At 45.3% G+C, this 17356-nt stretch overlaps 1 protein-coding gene across 1 annotated transcript; it reads left to right on the top strand.

Annotated features, from left to right (window-relative positions):
* Nucleotides 1-1321: 1321 nt before the first annotated feature.
* Nucleotides 1322-13441, top strand: LOC114581766 (phosphatidylinositol transfer protein beta isoform-like). Its single transcript, XM_028702317.2, has 12 exons — nucleotides 1322-1453; nucleotides 3855-3885; nucleotides 4646-4791; nucleotides 4866-4957; nucleotides 5976-5983; nucleotides 6292-6366; nucleotides 7643-7726; nucleotides 8593-8670; nucleotides 9530-9640; nucleotides 9877-9999; nucleotides 11866-11947; nucleotides 12420-13441. Exons 1-11 carry the CDS (start codon nucleotides 1434-1436, stop codon nucleotides 11911-11913), a joined length of 816 nt encoding a protein of 271 aa, XP_028558150.1. The 5' UTR covers nucleotides 1322-1433; the 3' UTR covers nucleotides 11914-11947; nucleotides 12420-13441.
* Nucleotides 13442-17356: the final 3915 nt, after the last annotated feature.

Below are 17356 nucleotides of genomic sequence, written 5' to 3'. Positions count from 1 at the left end.
AAGACCAAGCCTACAGGCTGCTGATTTGCTTCAATTTACTCTGGTTGGTGTCTTTACTTTTTGTCCAAGGGAGCCCTCAGATTTTTCCGGTAACAGTAAAAAAACAACAAAAAAAACCTAAGAGATAATAGCAAGTAATAGCTAATGGAGGAATGACATAAAAGCCCCTCTGGGTATATAAACAACAAATATATAGGGTAGCTGTGTTTGTCGGTGAGGGAAAACTCCAAAATCCACAGTTGAGTAATCATCTTTACTGGGACTAAGGAAAACATAACAAGTTCTGCATGTGAGTTCTGCAGAATTCATTCACAGGCGTAGTATCTGAGTGGTCCACGTTAGCAAAGTGGCTGGGATAATGCAGACAGAGTCAAGAGGGGAAATAAACAGACCATATTTACTGAGGAGAACAGATCCAGGTGAACATATCCTGGTCTCAAAAACAAATCAAGAGGCAACAGAGGCCCAGTCAGGCCTAGAGAACGAACCTGGGATCTTGTACACGGCAGTCAGAATGTCCACAAGTTCCACCTCCCATCTTCATGTTGGGAAATATTTCCCGGGTTAAAATTATTGCACAAGAGACCTGCCATAAAAGTAAACATTGCACCCCCTGTCTAGAATACTCAAAGTCACAGATCTCCTACTCTAAAGGCAATACAGCTGCAATTCTGTGTACACTTACTTGGGAATATGCATTATTGATCTGGAGCATCGGGATGCATATTTCCATAGAGATGTGAACATTTAAAGCAAGGGCGTAGCGGGGGGGTGGGCAGGGGGAAGCTGCCCCCCCATCAAGTAAATAAATAGAAATACTTAATCAACAGCTTAGTTCTACCCCCCCCCCCTAACATAAATCCTGGCTATGCCCATGATTGAAAGGAATTTCCAGGATACCCTGCAAATATGTCTCCTCCTGTCCCTTTCACGGTTCAGTAAAAACAGAAGGGACAAGGCTTCGCGTGGGGTACCAATTTCGCGTGGGGTACCAAACCCTTGAAAGGCATGAAAGTCAGGAGGTCCGTGATCTTGCCCTTTCTCAAATACGACTAGAAAGGCGCTCTGCACATATCTCAGAAGAACTCTCAACAGAGCCGATTCCGAACACCCGGTTCGAGCGCGACCCCTAGTGGACATTTGTGTCCAATGCAACCCTCAGCGTCCCGTCATTCCCCGGCTTCCCTGTGCTGTCAATCAAGAGGACCGAACGCCCCCCCTTCGACCTGCTCCTCCCCAACGTGGCCGGCCTTTGCTCCGGCTCGCCCGCGCGGGCGAAGCCCAAGTGAGGGCGGAAGTGGCGTCGTCGCGGGCAGGTGCGGGCGAGCGGGCGCTAGAGTGAGGGCGGAAGTGGCGTCAATGGCCGGGGTAGGGGGGAAGAGGAAGAAAAGGGCTGGTGCATTTGGCGTGCGGGGTGCCGGAGGGACGGGAGGATGGTGCTGATCAAAGAGTTGTGAGTACTGGGAGGGGTGTGGGGGGCGCCAGCGTGGGTGGTGCAGGGCATGGGAAGGGTTAACTAGGCAGTGGGGAGGGGGCTTTCCTAAAAATGGGTGGGCGATAAACAAGGGACCCGTCTACATATGGCTGCCCCTTTCTACGGCTCTTCCTTCTGTATTTTGCTGGGGGGTTTTAGAGCGCCTAATAATGTGCGCTGGGTGAGATCTGATATTTTGGATGAATGGGGCCTTTTGTTTCTGCAGTGTAAGGGACGGCGCTTTCTCATATGCCTCTGAAAAGCAGAAGTGGGGGGTCGCCTTGGCCCATTCGGTTTACCCTGCGAGGAGGTTTTTCGCACACCCAGTCCTGCAATCCATCTGGGGTCCCTGACCCGGCATGTTTTCCCGACAGGAGGAGCCTTGCTTTATAGTTTATACCGTTATTCTCCATTTCAATGTATTTTTTTTCCCTCTTCCCCACCCTCCACCCATGTTTTTTTTCACCAAAGCTCAATGGAATAATCAGTGAGGGAGGAGAACAAATAAGAAGTGCCATCCTCGGATCCCTGAATCCGTCATAATTTTTGTGCTCTGCTCGGCCCACTTTCTTTAAACTAAGGCCTGTTGATTTCCAGGAACTTATTTCGGAGGAAACACGAAATGTTTGCAGTTTCAGAGTGTTACCGCAAATCACGCTGAGCACTGTTTCAGGGGAAGTTGGCAGCAGCAGATTTATCTTTGTTAAAGCTGGCTGAGGCATGCGCTGGAGGAGAATTGTAGGAGAAAAGACCTTGGGGGTGGGGAGATGGCACTCCAACTTATTTCATCTGGCACATACAATAACATTGCCTCAAGGGATGCAGCACACTTCCAGGGAGAAAGCCCTTTTTAATTCAGTAAGGCTTACTTCTGTATAGGCCTGTTTAGGATTGCACTGTGAGCTTAGGAAGGTTCTCCGTGCATATTAGTGTGCTCTTCCTCAGGGCAAAGGAGACAATCTGCTTTGTGTTTCGATTTCAGCGAAACTTCTGCAACACCTTTAAAGCACATCTCCTCCACCTCCCTGGGATTCTGGGCACTGTAGTTTACCACTCAGAGTTGCAATTCCCAACAGCTCTCAATGGACTACAGTTCCCATAGTTTTTTGAAGGGAACGTGTGTTTCTAATGGTACTTTAAAGGTATACCATGTACACGGCCTTCAAGTTTTGAGATACCAGGGTCCTGCATATGTATGTTATTGCAATGTGCTATATATGTGCTCACCTTAGCAGACTGTTTGGAAATTGCAGCGAGTGTTCAGTGCAGCTGACAAACTGATAATAGGCACCAGACAACAAGTACAGTGGTACCTCGCAAGACGAATGCCTCGCAAGACAGAAAACTCGCAAGACGAAAGGGTTTTTGGTTTTTTGAGTTGCTTCGCAAGACGATTTTCCCTATGGGCTTGCTTCGCAAGACGGAAACGTCTTGCAAGTTTGTTTCCTTTTTCTTAACACCGTTAATACAGTTGTGACTTGACTTCGAGGAGCAACTCATAGCACGCGGTGTGGTAGCCTTTTTTGAGGATTTGAAGACTTTGGTGATTTTTGAAGCTTTTCCAAAACTTTTCTGAAACCGTGCTTCGCAAGACGAAAAAATCGCAAGACGAAAAAAATCGCGGAACCAATTAATTTCGTCTTGCGAGGCACCACTGTACCTATTATTCTCATTTGCCCCAGCTTCAGTGGCTCCCAATGGGTTCCTGAGACCAATTCAGAGTTCTGATTTTAGCCTAGAAAGCTTCTCACAGTTCAGGACCCCAATACCTAACAGAATGCCTCTGCCAAACACATGCCCTGTGGTTGTCATCAGAGGCTTTCTTCTTCCTCCAAGAAAGGTCCTGTGATTGGCAACAAGGGAAAGAACATTTTGGCTTCTCTCTCCTCCCACCCCATCTATGGATTGGTCTCCCCGGTGAGGCCCACCTGGTGTCAAGTTTAATACCTTTTGGCACCGGGTAAGGTCTTCCTCTACTTCCAGGCCTCTGGTGGTATTCGATAGGCTTGCTTATTAATTCAGTGTTACTGTTTTAAAGCTGCATTTTACGTTGTGGCTTGTTCTTTGGTATTTCTAAATTTTTGTACCCTTTGATATATCATATTGTAAGTTGTTTTAAGACTAGTTTTAGTGGCAGTTTTCTAGAAACTTGATAATGATAGTTCAGATGCAACAGTAGTGCTTTATTTAGTGGTCTTTGTTGAACGGTCTGTTAAATACATTCCAGGGTGAATAAAGTGTGTATGTGCTTTTTATCTGGTGCGTGTGGCAGTGGAGTGTGAGGGCTTGGGCACTGGAGGATTCCCTCTCTAACTCTTGTTTCTCTTTCCTCTCCCTCCCCCCCCCCCATGCTGCTTTTATCTCCATCCTCCAAAACCAGCCGGGTTGTGCTGCCTTGCTCCGTAGAGGAGGTAAGTTCCATTTACATGCAGTGGTATTAGGAAGTGTGCAACTTTGCTGACCCCCTAGTTAATCAATGGGGGGAGGGAGGGATAATGGGTTGGCATAAATCAGCAGAAAGTTTAGGGTGCTTTTCTTCCTGTTTTTCATAGGTGGTGCCAGAACCAAAAACCAAAAGGGCATTGCCCTTTTCTGTCTCTCTTTCTGGCTCCCTGTTCTCTCCCCACCCAGCAGGAGTTGGGGCAGGCAGGCCTTGCCAAGTGACTCCTATGGCCTTCCTCGTCCCCAAGACCTGTGCCTTATTTGAAGCCCAAAGGGGCAGGAGTATTTCCCCTTCTCTCTTTCCCAGTGCTTGGAATGAGCTTAACAGACTTCATCAGATTAGTTCAAAAGTCTCTAAACTACATCTGAAAGTAGTTTCCAGAATTGCCAAGTGATCAAAACTTGAATTGCATTTGTTTCAGCTTAGAACTTTGAACGATTTCTAGTTTTATCTTCAAGTTCGTTCTCTCATCTGTGCTTTTCACTCTATAGACTCTCATCTTAAGTTTATTTCATACTTTTATTTTATACTTCAGCACAGGAGCATTTTGAATACTGAAAAAAATTCTTGAGGATCATTTGGATCAACTTGGAACTGTGACCTGAAGGCAACTACTTTGTTTTGCAAAGGGACAAATTTGAACTGGGATGAGTTCCTTTTGGGACATGTTGAACTTGAATCACCTGTTTAAAATGCCCATTACCAACCTCTGCTCTTTCCCTCTTCAGTATCAGGTGGGGCAGTTATTCTCTGTTGCTGAAGCCAGCAAGAACAACACTGGCGGCGGCGAAGGGATTGAGGTGCTAAAAAATGAACCTTACGAGTGTGAAGGGGAAAGGGGGCAGTTCACCCACAAGATCTACCACCTCCAGAGGTAAGGTCCTTCCTGGGCACGGGCATCCAAAGGCATGGGCTTCCTCTGACGCCCTGTTTTTCTCTCTCTTGCAGCAAAGTTCCTGGATTCATTAAGATGTTCGCCCCTGAGGGGTCCCTAGTTGTTCACGAGAGAGCCTGGAATGCCTACCCCTATTGTCGAACAGGTGAGCCGGGGAGAGGGATGGGAGAAGGGGCTATGTCTGTAACTGGGACTCCCTAGGTCAGGGTTTCCCAAACTTGGGTCTCCAGCTGTTTTTGGACTACAACCAATGGTCATACTAGCTTGGGGTGATGGGAGTTGTAGTCCAAAAACAGCTGGCGACCCATGTTTGCAAAACCCCGTCCTACCTAGATGCTTTGGTAGGAGAACAAATTTGTCTGGAGTGTTCTCATTTTTTTCAAACTCTCTATCTTGAATGATCCTTTTGAATAATGGCTGAGTGGCAAAAATCCAGGGGTTGTTTGGCAGAGATTCTGGAAGTACTGTACACTCCATTCATCACTCCTCTGCTTAAGCTGAGAATATAACCTAGAAATGCACCCAGCAGACTCCTACAACAAGCAGCCTATTGGGAAACTCTTTTCATACATTACTGCTCTTCTCATTGACAAAGCCCAGAGGAACCTCAAGTTTCCACAGAACTGAGTTTGAATAAACATTCATTTTGAGCAAGTGCTGGGGAAGTTTTCATAGGCCAAGGGCCACATTCTCATTTGGGCAACTTTCTTTGGACGGTGTTGGGTGTGTCCTGCGGCAAAAGTGGGAGAACCAACAAATGCAAATTTTACATTTGTACAGTTGGTTTCTACACAAACTCGCACGCCCTGTCCAGTCCAGCAGGAAATATTATCAGAGTTCAGGGACAGTCAAAACTGGTGTGGGAAACCTTTGGCCCTCTAGATATTGCTAAACTACAATTCCCATCTTCCCTGGTTTTGGCCATGTTTGCTGGGGCTGATGGGAGTTGCAGTTCAGCAACAACTGGAGGACCATAGCTTCTCCACACTTTGTCTAACCTGCTGGATATATTGGGCTAAAACTGTCCTGTGTGATTTGGGTTACATAAATGGCAACTGTGGCTAGAGAAGACTTATATCAAGCTGATTAGGGAAGGTTTTTCGTTTCATTATCCTGAACTAACATGTTCTGTCTTTTCTTTCTTGTGGTCCCGTCTGCTGCAGTTATTACGGTAAGTGACTTGGGGAAGGGACATCTGTGGGTGGGCAGGCAGCGCTTCTCAGTGAACCCCAACTCCGTCAGATTCCCTGGGTACATCTGTGTCCTCGCCTATCTCCAGTAAGCTATGACACACCTTCTACCCCATGAAGTCCACTTCTCATGAGTCACACACACACACATCCCAGAATGTCGCAGAGCATTCTGGGTAATATGTCTGCTCAAGCCATGTGTGGCTTTAGGTCTGCGTGTGCTCTTGTTACCACAAAGTATTCTGGGTAACCATTCTTCTCTCCTCCCCACCCTTTCCTTTTTGGACAGAATGAATATATGAAGGATGATTTCTTCATCAAAATTGAAACCTGGCACAAACCAGATTTAGGTGACCAAGACAATGTAAGTGATGGGAATGAAACACCACGTTTTATCCACAGAACCAGGGTGCCCAAATCCTGCTGAATTGTACTCTCTATTAATAGAAAGACCATGGGCACAGATGCACTGTTTTATTATTAAGGGGTGGGGAAATAGTATTTGATTAACCAGCATTTTTTCTTTCTGCACAAAGATAATACTTTGTATCCGGAATAGTTGTTGTTGTTGTTTATGTCACTTATGAGTTGCTTCCTGTGAGGCATCTTGAAGTGATTTACAATACAATGGCGTATATAAAATAGTTGCATATGTAAAAACAACTGAATACAAAACAAACACAAAAAATTAAACATAAAAATGCCTTTAAAATAATACCACACACAGGAAATCAGTTCAGATCCAGGAAAGATACCAGCTGGGATAAATAATTTAGACTTTGTTAAGGTTCCATTGCATATATAATAAGAAATAAAGCACTTGTTCTTGCAAAGATCTTGAAAGCACTTTAGAGGAAACTGTATGGAAGAGAAACATGTTTTATAATTAACTATTGGATGCAGTTTGGGGTTACAGAGGTCTTTTTCTCTTCTAAATGACTGAAATATTTGGCAGTATTGAGGGATGCAGTCTTAAGGTATTAAACTTTCTGTGATTTTTATTGAAGCAAATCTGGGTTATGTATGTTATTATTTAATTTCTATACAGTCATGAGAAAATTGAATTCTGTGGTTTTACATATGAAAACATAACAATCATCTGTTTTTAGCAGGTCTTAAAATTAGGTAAATACAACCTCAGGGGAAGAACAACAACACATGACATATTATTCTGCGTCATGATTTATTTAGCAAAAATAAAGCCATAATGGAGAAGCCATGTGTGCAAAACTAGTACACCTTATGATTCAATAGCTTTTAGAACCACATCTAGCAGCAATAACTTGAAGTAATCATTTTCTGTATGACTATATCAATATCTCACATCATTGTGGAGGAGGTTTGGGCAACTCTACTTTACAATTTTGCTTGAGTTCTTTGGGGTTTGCTGGCATTTGTTTATGCTCGGCTCTCTCAAGGTCCCACCCAAATCTTGTGTGTTTTGATGTAAAATACATTATTATTATTATTATTAAATTGAACACATTGATTGCCTAACACTCGTTGTCTTTAGGCCAGTACAAAGCATATATCATAATATGGAAGCATATTAAAAAGTCAACAAAGCCCAATCAAACTTTCAGTGCTGGCGACTCCCATTTTTGTTTCGGGTGAGGACATAAAAACTCTTCTCTCTGCAGGTCCACAGCCTCGATGCGGAAACTTGGAAAGATGTTGAGGTGGTCCATATAGATGTCGCTGATCGGACGCAAGTGTCAGATGATGTAAGAGGCAACCTTGGTTTTTGTCTGGCAGTTGGAAGAGTGTTTGGCAAAGGTTAACATGACACAGAAGGCAGGGGAATTCTGGGAGGGAAAGCGCCCTTCCAGCCGACTGCTTTTGATAGGAAAGAAGGATCCCTTTGTGGCTCTGGAGTGTGAAAGCCGTGAGCACAAAGGGAATATTTTTGGTTATTGTAGCATCTGCAAACACCCTACTTGGAACCATTTGTTCTGTCGAATTGCTCTAGATTGGGAGAGCTCAGGAGAACAGTACCCCAGCGATTCTAGGCTACAGCTATCCTGCCCACCACTACCTGGCCTGAGGGGCCTTCATTTCCACATACAACTCGCTCCTCTTCCTTCTCCCTCCTTTATCCCCCCAACATTGACAGAGAAAGGAAGTTTGCTTATATCTGGCCAGGCTCCACATTGTGATCTCATTTGTTCCTTCTGGCCCATGGCCTACAGAAGGGATGAAAGGAGATCTCCCACTCTGAGTGAGGAGAGGCCCCTGAGAGGAGAGCTTGTCTCTGAGCATATGCTGAGCACTTTCTCTTCGCCACCAAGTGACTATTCTCTCCACATCAGAGTGAAGGTAACAGTAGTGGTGGCAACAGCTGGTACCACTAAAACCACATTGTTGCTCAACTTTTTGCACTGCTCGTAGTATCCAAAATAGTACCCTTTTGCTTTCAGGGCTGGCTCTTGGTTTTTAGATGCTATCAGGCCCTGTTTTTGTGTCAAGAGGAATCTGCCCTTTCTGACTGCTTTTCTACCTGCTGAACAAAGATCTTCATGGCATTTATCCATCTCTGCCCCCCTGTATCTCATACTGCTGACATTCTCATCTCTGCTCTCTTATCTTTCAGGATTACAAGCCAGATGAAGACCCAGCTCTTTTCAAATCACTGAAGACGGGCAGAGGGCCTCTTGGTCCTGACTGGAAGGTACGTCCAGTCCCCTGTCTTGTAATTTGTTTCAAGACACCTTATGGGATGCAATTCATAAATGAAATAATAGATAAACGGATGATAGCAAAACTTGCGAACCAGCCCGTAAGTGTGTCCTGCTCCCTCCCATCCATACATCTCGGGCCTCTTCGTTGTTCTGAAGACAGGCTTTGGCGGTGGTAGTGGGACCCCAGGGGTCTGCAGATTTCATCTTAGCAAAGCAAAATGTGCGCTTGCTGTGGCACCAGACCCAAAAGATGGAGCCTTCTCTGTGACCTTTTAGTCATGGCAGGAAGAGAGAAATCAAGTGTTGCAGTGGTCACTGGGTGCACGAACCGGCTGTAGGATTTTTTGGAGCAAGGCTGGGTCTTATCAAAACTGGAAGGTGCTACACCCACCACCTTCTATTAATGCTGCCAGGGCTGGGGCTGTGAGAGACATAAACAGCAGTCACTCCATGCCCTTACTCATGTGGAATTAGCACCCATCTGCTTCTACAGCCAGGAGATTTAGCTGCAGAATGGCATTTGTAGGAACTCTGGAGAATAAGGGGAGGGGGAAAACTTACAATAATCAGGGCAAAGGTGTATGTATCGCTGTCTGTTCTGTTGTGTTTTAAATACATTGCAAGCCGCCTCGAGAACTTTGGTTAGTAGGCATGGTGTAAATACTTCTAAATGAAATATAAAAAGGGGGTAAATCTCTTTTTCATCCCTGCAAATCCCCCTCAGATGTTTCACCTATAAGAGAAATCTCCACAAGTTTGCTTTGAAACTTCATCGGCAACTCCAGGCCTAATCTTCCTGGCTTCTTCCTTTCTCCCCCTTCCCCTTCCCCCCTATCTCCCGTCCATTAGCGGGAACTAGCCAACAATGAAGATTGCCCCCACATGTGTGCCTACAAACTTGTGAGCGTGAAGTTCCGCTGGTGGGGTCTTCAGGGCCGAGTGGAAAAATTTATCCAAAAGGTAAGATCAGGCTGAGGCGTTGGAGCTTGCTTGGATAGTAACAGATGGCAGAGCAATATTAGCAAAGGTTTTTTTAGGGGCGGGAAGAGGTGGGGGTAAAAAACCCCATCTTGAGCTTGCTCTGCAGAATGCAACCCAGGGACTTTTCCCCTCAGTGTAGACTATTATCCCCCACTTCAAGGTCTCTTGCATTCTTGTCATCCTGTTTTCTTGAAGCCTTTTTTCTCTTCCTACAGCAAGAAAGACGCCTCTTTACCAACTTCCATAGGCAGCTATTTTGCTGGTTGGACAAGTGGGTGGATTTAACCATGGCTGACATTCGACGGATGGAGGAAGAGACACAGAGGGAGCTTGATGAGGTATTTTGGGGCAGAGGACCAGGTTTGCGGGTGCAAAGGGCACTTGGTTTGGGTTGTGAGAGCTTCCCTTACTTTTGTGCTTGAACTCTTGTGGGTGGAAGGCCAGAAGTACAGTGGTACCTTGAGTTACAGACGCTTCAGGTTACAGACTCCGCTAACCCAGAAATAGTACCTCGGGTTAAGAACTTTGCTTCAGGATGAGAACAGAAATCGCGCGGCAGCAGCGTGAGGCCCCATTAGCTAAAGTGGTACCTCAGGTTAAGAACAGTTTCAGGTTAAGAACGGACCTCCGGAACGAATTAAGTACATAACCAGAGGTACCACTGTACAACTTTCCCTGTCACTGGGTCTGAAAGGATGGCTTTGCCCATACAAGCCTGATCTCTGAGATCATTTACAGGTGGCCTGCTTCAGATGCCATTGTTGTCAGAGAGTAAGGCGGGTGGGGTCCAGCAGCCAGGCCTTTTCTTTTCATGGCTTCCTTATTGTGAAACTCCCTTCCCAAAAAGGCCTTCCATGGCCAGCTCAGTTCTCACTTGTAGAAGCTTAGTTAAAACCCTTTCCTGTTTGTTTTCCCGCAGCTAGTCTTGAGGCTTTGTTGATTTCAATGAACCGAGTTGCTACGCGGATCTGTCAGGCAGGATTTTCCAAAAAATCGCTGCCACTGTTCTGTTGAGTGATGATCGGTACTCCTGTTTTACATTTGCTGTCCCTATGGCACACTTGTTGTAGTAGGTGCAGATCCCCTGACAAGAGGAGGAGTTTCCAACTAGGGCATAGGTTTTATTTAGTCGATGTGGTTTTGATCCACTAATATAGAAGCGCAAAACCCTGATTCGAATCCTAAAACGTGAAAATTGCCAATGGCGGACCCCATCTTGGGAGAGGCATTCCCTCTTCAGTCTCTCATAGGAGGGGACTCCACTTCCAAGACATATGCCATCTAAAACTTATAGATATCTATGCACCCTATACATATGCCATCTAAAATCAGGTATACTTTTTTCCCTTCTTCAAAAGCATTTAGTCATATGCAAATTTATGTAGATTTGGTTGTTTTAAAACTCAGTTGATCTGCTTAAGGGTGAGAGAAGCTTTGGCCCTTCATATGTTCCTGAACTACAACTCCCATCACCCCCTGCAAGCATCACCAGTGGTGAGGGATGATGGGAGTTGTAGTTCAGCAGCAAATGGAGCACCAAAAGTTCCCCACAGAGGCACGAAGATTTCCACAATTGGATAACAGTCCTATATGATATTAATGTGGAAGAAGATAATTTGATAGGCATAGGTTTTTTCCACTGCTGTAAAAGATGCACTGCAAAAATCCCCTCTTTTAAAAATATTTAACTGCTAATGTGCTTACCATTGTTTCCTCAATTTGTAGTTTTTTAATGTCTGTAAATGTATAGTTACATAAATATGTTATGCTTCTGTAAACATATTTTATATATTTGTAAATATATACCTTTCTAGTTTTTGATGATTAAAACCTTTTTCTATACAACTTTTACAAAATATATAGGAGTCCTGCCCTTATTTGAATCTGTTCCTCCTTAAAATAAAAGGGAGGAAAAACTGGTACATACAAGTGTTTTGTTTATAGATATATCCTATTTTGCACTTTGGGATTAAATGTGGTTCCTGTCTTGCCCAGAGAGTATTAAATATGCTTTGAACCCTCAAACCCTATAATGTTTGATAATATGCTGATGCATTTAAATACACTTGTAATTGATTATTGATTTTTTTTTATAAAAAAAACTTTTAATTTATTGGCAAATCTTTCTGGCAAGGCCATGTGGAAGTAAACAGCCAGTACTACCAGAAGTTACCCAGATGCTGAAGGATCTTGTTTTGTTGCAGATACGCCAGAAAGGCACTGTGAGAGGAATGACTGCAGGGGACGAATGAGCGCCCCCTACTGCCTGGGCCGAGAAGTAACAAGGTAGAAGAAATTGGAGAGTGGAAAGCTTTACATAGTTATGGGTGGAAACTCTGGGTGAGGGTGGGAGGAGACAGTGATCATATCTTGGCCTCATCAAGCCATGATATGCATGTGCCTATGCCCCCGCCCAGCCAATTTGTGGCGTGAGAAACAAGCCTGGGTGTCTCTGATTAACCAAAGTTTCCCGTATTGTCAAAACTTGGGAGATACAGTTACCACATTTGGAACAAGCAACGATATTAAGGCAACCTAGAACTATGGTTTTAATATATGGGTTTGTTTTGGAGCTGGTAACCACCGTTTCCTGGATCAGATGAAACCAGAAACTATGGTCAACTAGAGACTTTCTGGTTTGTTTGCTCCTGCCACGCAGAGAAGGCCAACTTGTCTTTTTAAAGAACATTAAATAAGAAAAGGAAAGCTTGTTGCTTTTTGCTGCTAATACTTCCTTTTTGTCTTCTTTCTATCCCAGGTGCAGTGCCCTTTCTGACCTGAGATTGGACCTCTCTTCGTGGGACTCCGCTCTCCCTCCCCTTGCCACCTTGGGAGGGGAAGATGGGTCCCCGTTCTTCTCCATCCTTCTGGTCCGAAAATACTGTATTCAAAACTGCCCCTGCTTCTGCCGGCACGGGAAACCCCAGGAAACTGCCCTTTACTTCTTACTGATCATGGATTAATAGGTGCCCCCCTCACCACAAGTGGGGCCTTAAAAGGGGGAGGCAAGGACCTTCCAGGGTGGGGTGGGGATGTCTCTCTTATTTTTGCCCTGCAGGAGCAGGGCTGCATGACTATTAATAAGATTAACCTTAACCTTATTTGAAATTGTATTGGGGTGGGGAGGGGCTTTCTATAGGCCAAAGGGAAAGGAAGATCAGGAAAGCTTAAATGGGGGTGGGGAGGAAGCAAAGGAGTGAAACTATAAGGAGCATCATTTTCGCCTTCACTGTGGATTTAAAATTGTCTTTCGGAGAGGCATGGAAGCGCTGCTTCAGCACCACATTCATCTCCTGGGATTGTGGGGAACAATGACCGCAGCAGTTTCACTCTCGGTTCTTCCCGTGCCATATAGTAGAGTTAAAACGTGCCACTAAACTGACTCGTTTGTTTTAGGCAGCAAAGTTCACCTGCCCTGTTTTCCAAAGAAGGCCACACGTGGCTAAAATTTTCAGGGTCTGTTTCTTGACCCATCATTTCCTCCTTTTTAATGGCACTGAACTCTACTCCTAGGTTGTTGGTTCGTTTTTATTTTAATCTTCTTTTCCCTGTCCCTCGTTTCCCAGTTGTGTTGGTGGGAAGGGCATGTAATTTCCCCCCACTTGGGAGAGTCACTCAGAAGCATTTCAGCTGCCCCTTTGGGTCTTAAGTGAGGGGGAAGTGGAGGCATTTAAGGCCCAATAGTGCATTACTAAGGATCTGAACAGTATTTTTTTTAAGCAAGAAAAACACTGAAATCTTTTTTTAAAAAAGTAAAACAATAAATAAACTTGAAGTTGAGTTCTTGTCCTGTTTCCTTGTTGTGGGGTGGGTGGGAGACACAGGGAGGGTTAGTGGCTGCTGTGGCTCATTTGAGTACCTCATAGAGGAGGGTGAGGTCTTGCAAGTCCAACCCTATGTCAGTGGAGGAAATTTGCTGATCTGGATAACTTAGTTACCTGGCTTCTGCTTAATAAAAAACAACAGCAAGAACACCTCTAGCCATGGGAACACCCACCTCCTCCTCAGGCAGCTTGCTCACACTCACAAACAGCTCATACCGTCAGGAAGTTATTCTTAAATGTTCCATCGAAAACCTGCTTGTCCTTAGACCCTGTAGTTCAGAGCCTTCCCTCCGCAGCAGCACAGAACAAATGTTCCCCGTACGTGGCCACTTTTTCAGGAACTGAATAAGATGGCTACTTTTTCACCTGTTAATCAACTTTTCTCCAGGTTAAAGATACCCAACTTCCCAGTGGCATAGTGTGGGTTGTCAGCACCTGGGGCAAGGCAAGTAATTTGCGCCCCCTAACCCGTGGATTTGCGCCCCCTAACCAGTGGATTTGCGCCCCCTAACCTGTGGATTTGCCCTAACCCCAGATGTTGCGCCCGGTGCGGCCGGCCCCCCCTGCACCCCCCACGCTACGCCACTGCAACTTCCTCAAAGGTTTTGGTCTCCTATTTTGTTCCTTTCCTGCAGTATAAGATGGACTAGAGAGAAGCTGGTGTGTGTGTGTGTGCTGGGTTTTTTTATGTACCCGATGCAGAAGTTTCCAGAATAAATTACAAACCTGCTCAGTCCTCCTTCCTCACCTCTCTGTTCTTGCCTGTGGGGAAAGGCAAGAACTGACTTAATAATGCTGCTGCTTCCCCAGCAGGATGGAAGAGAAGCTCTCCTTTCTGTTCCAGCTGTGAGGAACCTCTGGCCCTCTATATGTTGCTGAACTACAACTCCCACCATCTCAGCCCATTGGCTATGCTTGCAGAGGCCAGTGGGACTTCCTTATTCCTTTCCTAACCACACCCTAAAGAACATAGGGCGAGAAACAGAATCCCACAAAAGGTGCATTGCCAAGGTCAGGTATCCCCAACCTGTGGCCCTCCAGATGTTTTGGCCTACAACTCCCATGATCCCTAGCTAACAGGACCAGTGGTCAGGGATGATGGGAATTGTAGTCCAAAACATATGGAGGGCTGAATGTTGGGGATGCCTGGTCAAGTTCATGCGTTGCAGCTTTTGACTGTTCCCTTCAAACCCCAAACATACGTGGATGGAGCTCAGAGCAAGCCACTGAGAGACTAAAAGTTGAAGCCACAGTAGAACTAATTCATGCTCTTAGAATTTGTTTCAACTAAGGCTGCCATCTGATTAAAGGAAATATTGGTCTGTTCATCAAATGGGTTTGAACTGAGTGAACAAAACAACACTAATTTGCATAAGACAGTCGGTTTCTTTGGGGTTTTTTGAGGAGAGAATACTTTTGTTTTTAGATAGCGTGTGTATATGTCAGCCAATGCCATTTCGGAAAAGGCATTCTGAGAGTGAAAGGGGAATGCCTCTAGTAACAGTTTTACAAGTAACTTGTATTTAACAATACTGTAACTTCTAAAAACGTGTTTCCCTCATGGATTGGGGATACTTGTTTATAAGGCAGGCATAGGCAAACTCGGCCCTCCAGATGTTTTTGGCCTACAACTCCCATGATCCCTAGCCAACAGGACCAGTGGTCAGGGATGAGGGGAATTGTAGTCCCAAAACATCTGGTGGGCTGAGTTTGCCTATGCCTGTTATAAGGAATCATTAAAATAAGGCTGAAATCCTATACCTACTTACCTTGGTGTAAGTATCCTGGAAATCAATAGGTCTTAGGTCTGAGTACCATGTATAGAGGGATAAGAGACCTTTGGTCCTCTGGATGTTTCTGAACTACAATCTCCATCAGCTCCTGCAACCATAGCCAATAGCCTCAGGTGATACAAGTTGTAGTTCAGCAACGACAGTCCCTGCAACTGATGTATTACATTGTAAAAACTGTTGTGAGCACACATACAGCGGCTACCTGATGTCTTTTTGTGCTATTCCCATCAGGAATCCCACCCAGATCTTAGTTTTAACTTCTTAATGAAATTTTCACATGACAAAACAATTGTTTTGAAGTAACAAGAAAAACAAGCCTTTTCTAGCTAGTTAGCCATCTCCATCTTAAAGATAAGGTTTCCCTCCTGGGTGAGATGGGGGGGGTGTGCCTCTGGGGTGTGTGATGCCTGCAGATTGCGGTTTAAGTGCTTAGATTTAAAGCACACAACCTATTTTAAAAGCCAATTTAATTGGTCGACCCAGCCAATAAAATTTTTGGGCAGCCCTAGTTCTACGTGCTCCTCGGCCATGTTTTTCCCGTCTGCATCCCCATCTGTATCCTGTTGCACAACTTTTGGTCAGGCCTCCAGAACGGGCAAATTGCCAAACCAAACGCAACGCAACCACCCCTTGTATGGTGGCTTGCAAGGGGCTTGATTCTATATGCCCGGGGAGTCAGTGTGCACCTGCCGGCCCAGCCAGTGCATGGTGGGACGGCGCAAATTGTGCAATCCTGAATTTGATCGAACTCATTCTTGGAGCTGGCAGGGAGAACCCAGGAGGACTCCTAATTCCCACTCGCTGACTGATGGTAAGATCTTAGAGGGTGCTTGAAGGGACTATTTGCTCTGCTGCTCAGAAACAGTGGCTGCTCTAGGAAACAAGACATTTGAGCACCACTGATTTCACTTTCTGTTTCTTAGCATTTGAAAAGAAATGTCAAGACCCTGCTGGGACTGGCTTCCTAGAAAGGCACCCCAGGGTCTGACCTATACACTCCCTTCCCAAATACAATCCTTGCCCTGTGGACAGCCGTCAGATGCAGCAAGCAAGGTGTGCTCCCTGTGAAAGGTGTCTTGTGATGGCAGGAGCTGTGTGTGCGAAAAAACAGACGCATCTATGCGCAGCCTCAGTATTGTGGAAAGGCAGTTCCACAGCCTTTCAGGTATGAGGAACTCGCTCTTCTAGAGTAAAGTGATGAGCTCATCCTGCTGCTGATGAGCTGAGCTGGCCATGAGTCAGCAGCATCTGAGGCCATAGGGACATCCACCCCCAGGTTTCTGCTCTGTCTGCCTGGGATTTTCCATTGGCATTAGTTAAAATCCCCTTTGCTGTTTTTCCTACTTGTCTCTCGCTCTCATGATTCAGCTCCCCGCTGAAACAGAAAGACGCACACACTCCGTCCTTTCTTGCAGAGCATCACAGTCTCACATACCCTCCGACATTTCTCCGATGAAAACAGGGACATCCTAAGGAAAAGGAGGACATTTTGGAATCTGATCAGAAACTGGGTAGGCTTCTGTAAATCCAGAACTGTCCCTGGAAAATAGGGATACTTGGAGGGTCTGGAGTAGTAGCTGTTAAAAGCAGTTGGCAGCTGAGGGGACACAGCTCACAGCAGCTGGATCCATCCCTCCGCTGGATCAGGCCAAAGACCTACCTAGGCCAACATCTTGTTTTCCACAATGCCTATCTTATAGTAACAGTTGTGGGAATCTCAATCCTTGTCGCTCAGGGAGGCCATCTCCCAAAACGTGGGGCAAAATAGATTTTCCATAATTGCATATGGATACAATGCTAGACACCATTACTATAATTTCAGTAGAGATACCGTACATCTCACCATAGTGTAAAGACTGACCAAGTGACCTGTAAGGCCTGCTCTGACTGCTATCCAGGTGTTCACTGTTGATGGGCAACTTTCAGGGCCCTTCCGGTTTCTTTCCTTTTTGTTGGTTCTTTTATCTTGAAACCAGATTTGGACTGGACAATGTTTCAAATAGAGGATTCCTTCAAGCAAGTCCTCTGTGAAACATGATAAATGGCTGCCCTACTTCTTCACGTAGGGCTGGATCTAG

Source organism: Podarcis muralis, chromosome 13 (genome assembly GCF_964188315.1).
Source record: "Podarcis muralis chromosome 13, rPodMur119.hap1.1, whole genome shotgun sequence".
NCBI lineage: Eukaryota > Metazoa > Chordata > Lepidosauria > Squamata > Lacertidae > Podarcis > Podarcis muralis.
The sequence above is the reverse complement of the archived record's forward strand: the minus strand, read 5'-3'. Positions and strand labels throughout refer to the sequence as shown.

Coding starts and splice junctions, on each gene's coding strand:
- LOC114581766 (XM_028702317.2), top strand. CDS start 1,434: ATGGTGCTGATCAAAGAGTT. Junction 1,454..3,854: donor ATGGTGCTGATCAAAGAGTT/GTGAGTACTGGG, acceptor CTCCAAAACCAG/CCGGGTTGTGCTGCCTTGCT. Junction 7,727..8,592: donor GGACGCAAGTGTCAGATGAT/GTAAGAGGCAAC, acceptor CTTATCTTTCAG/GATTACAAGCCAGATGAAGA.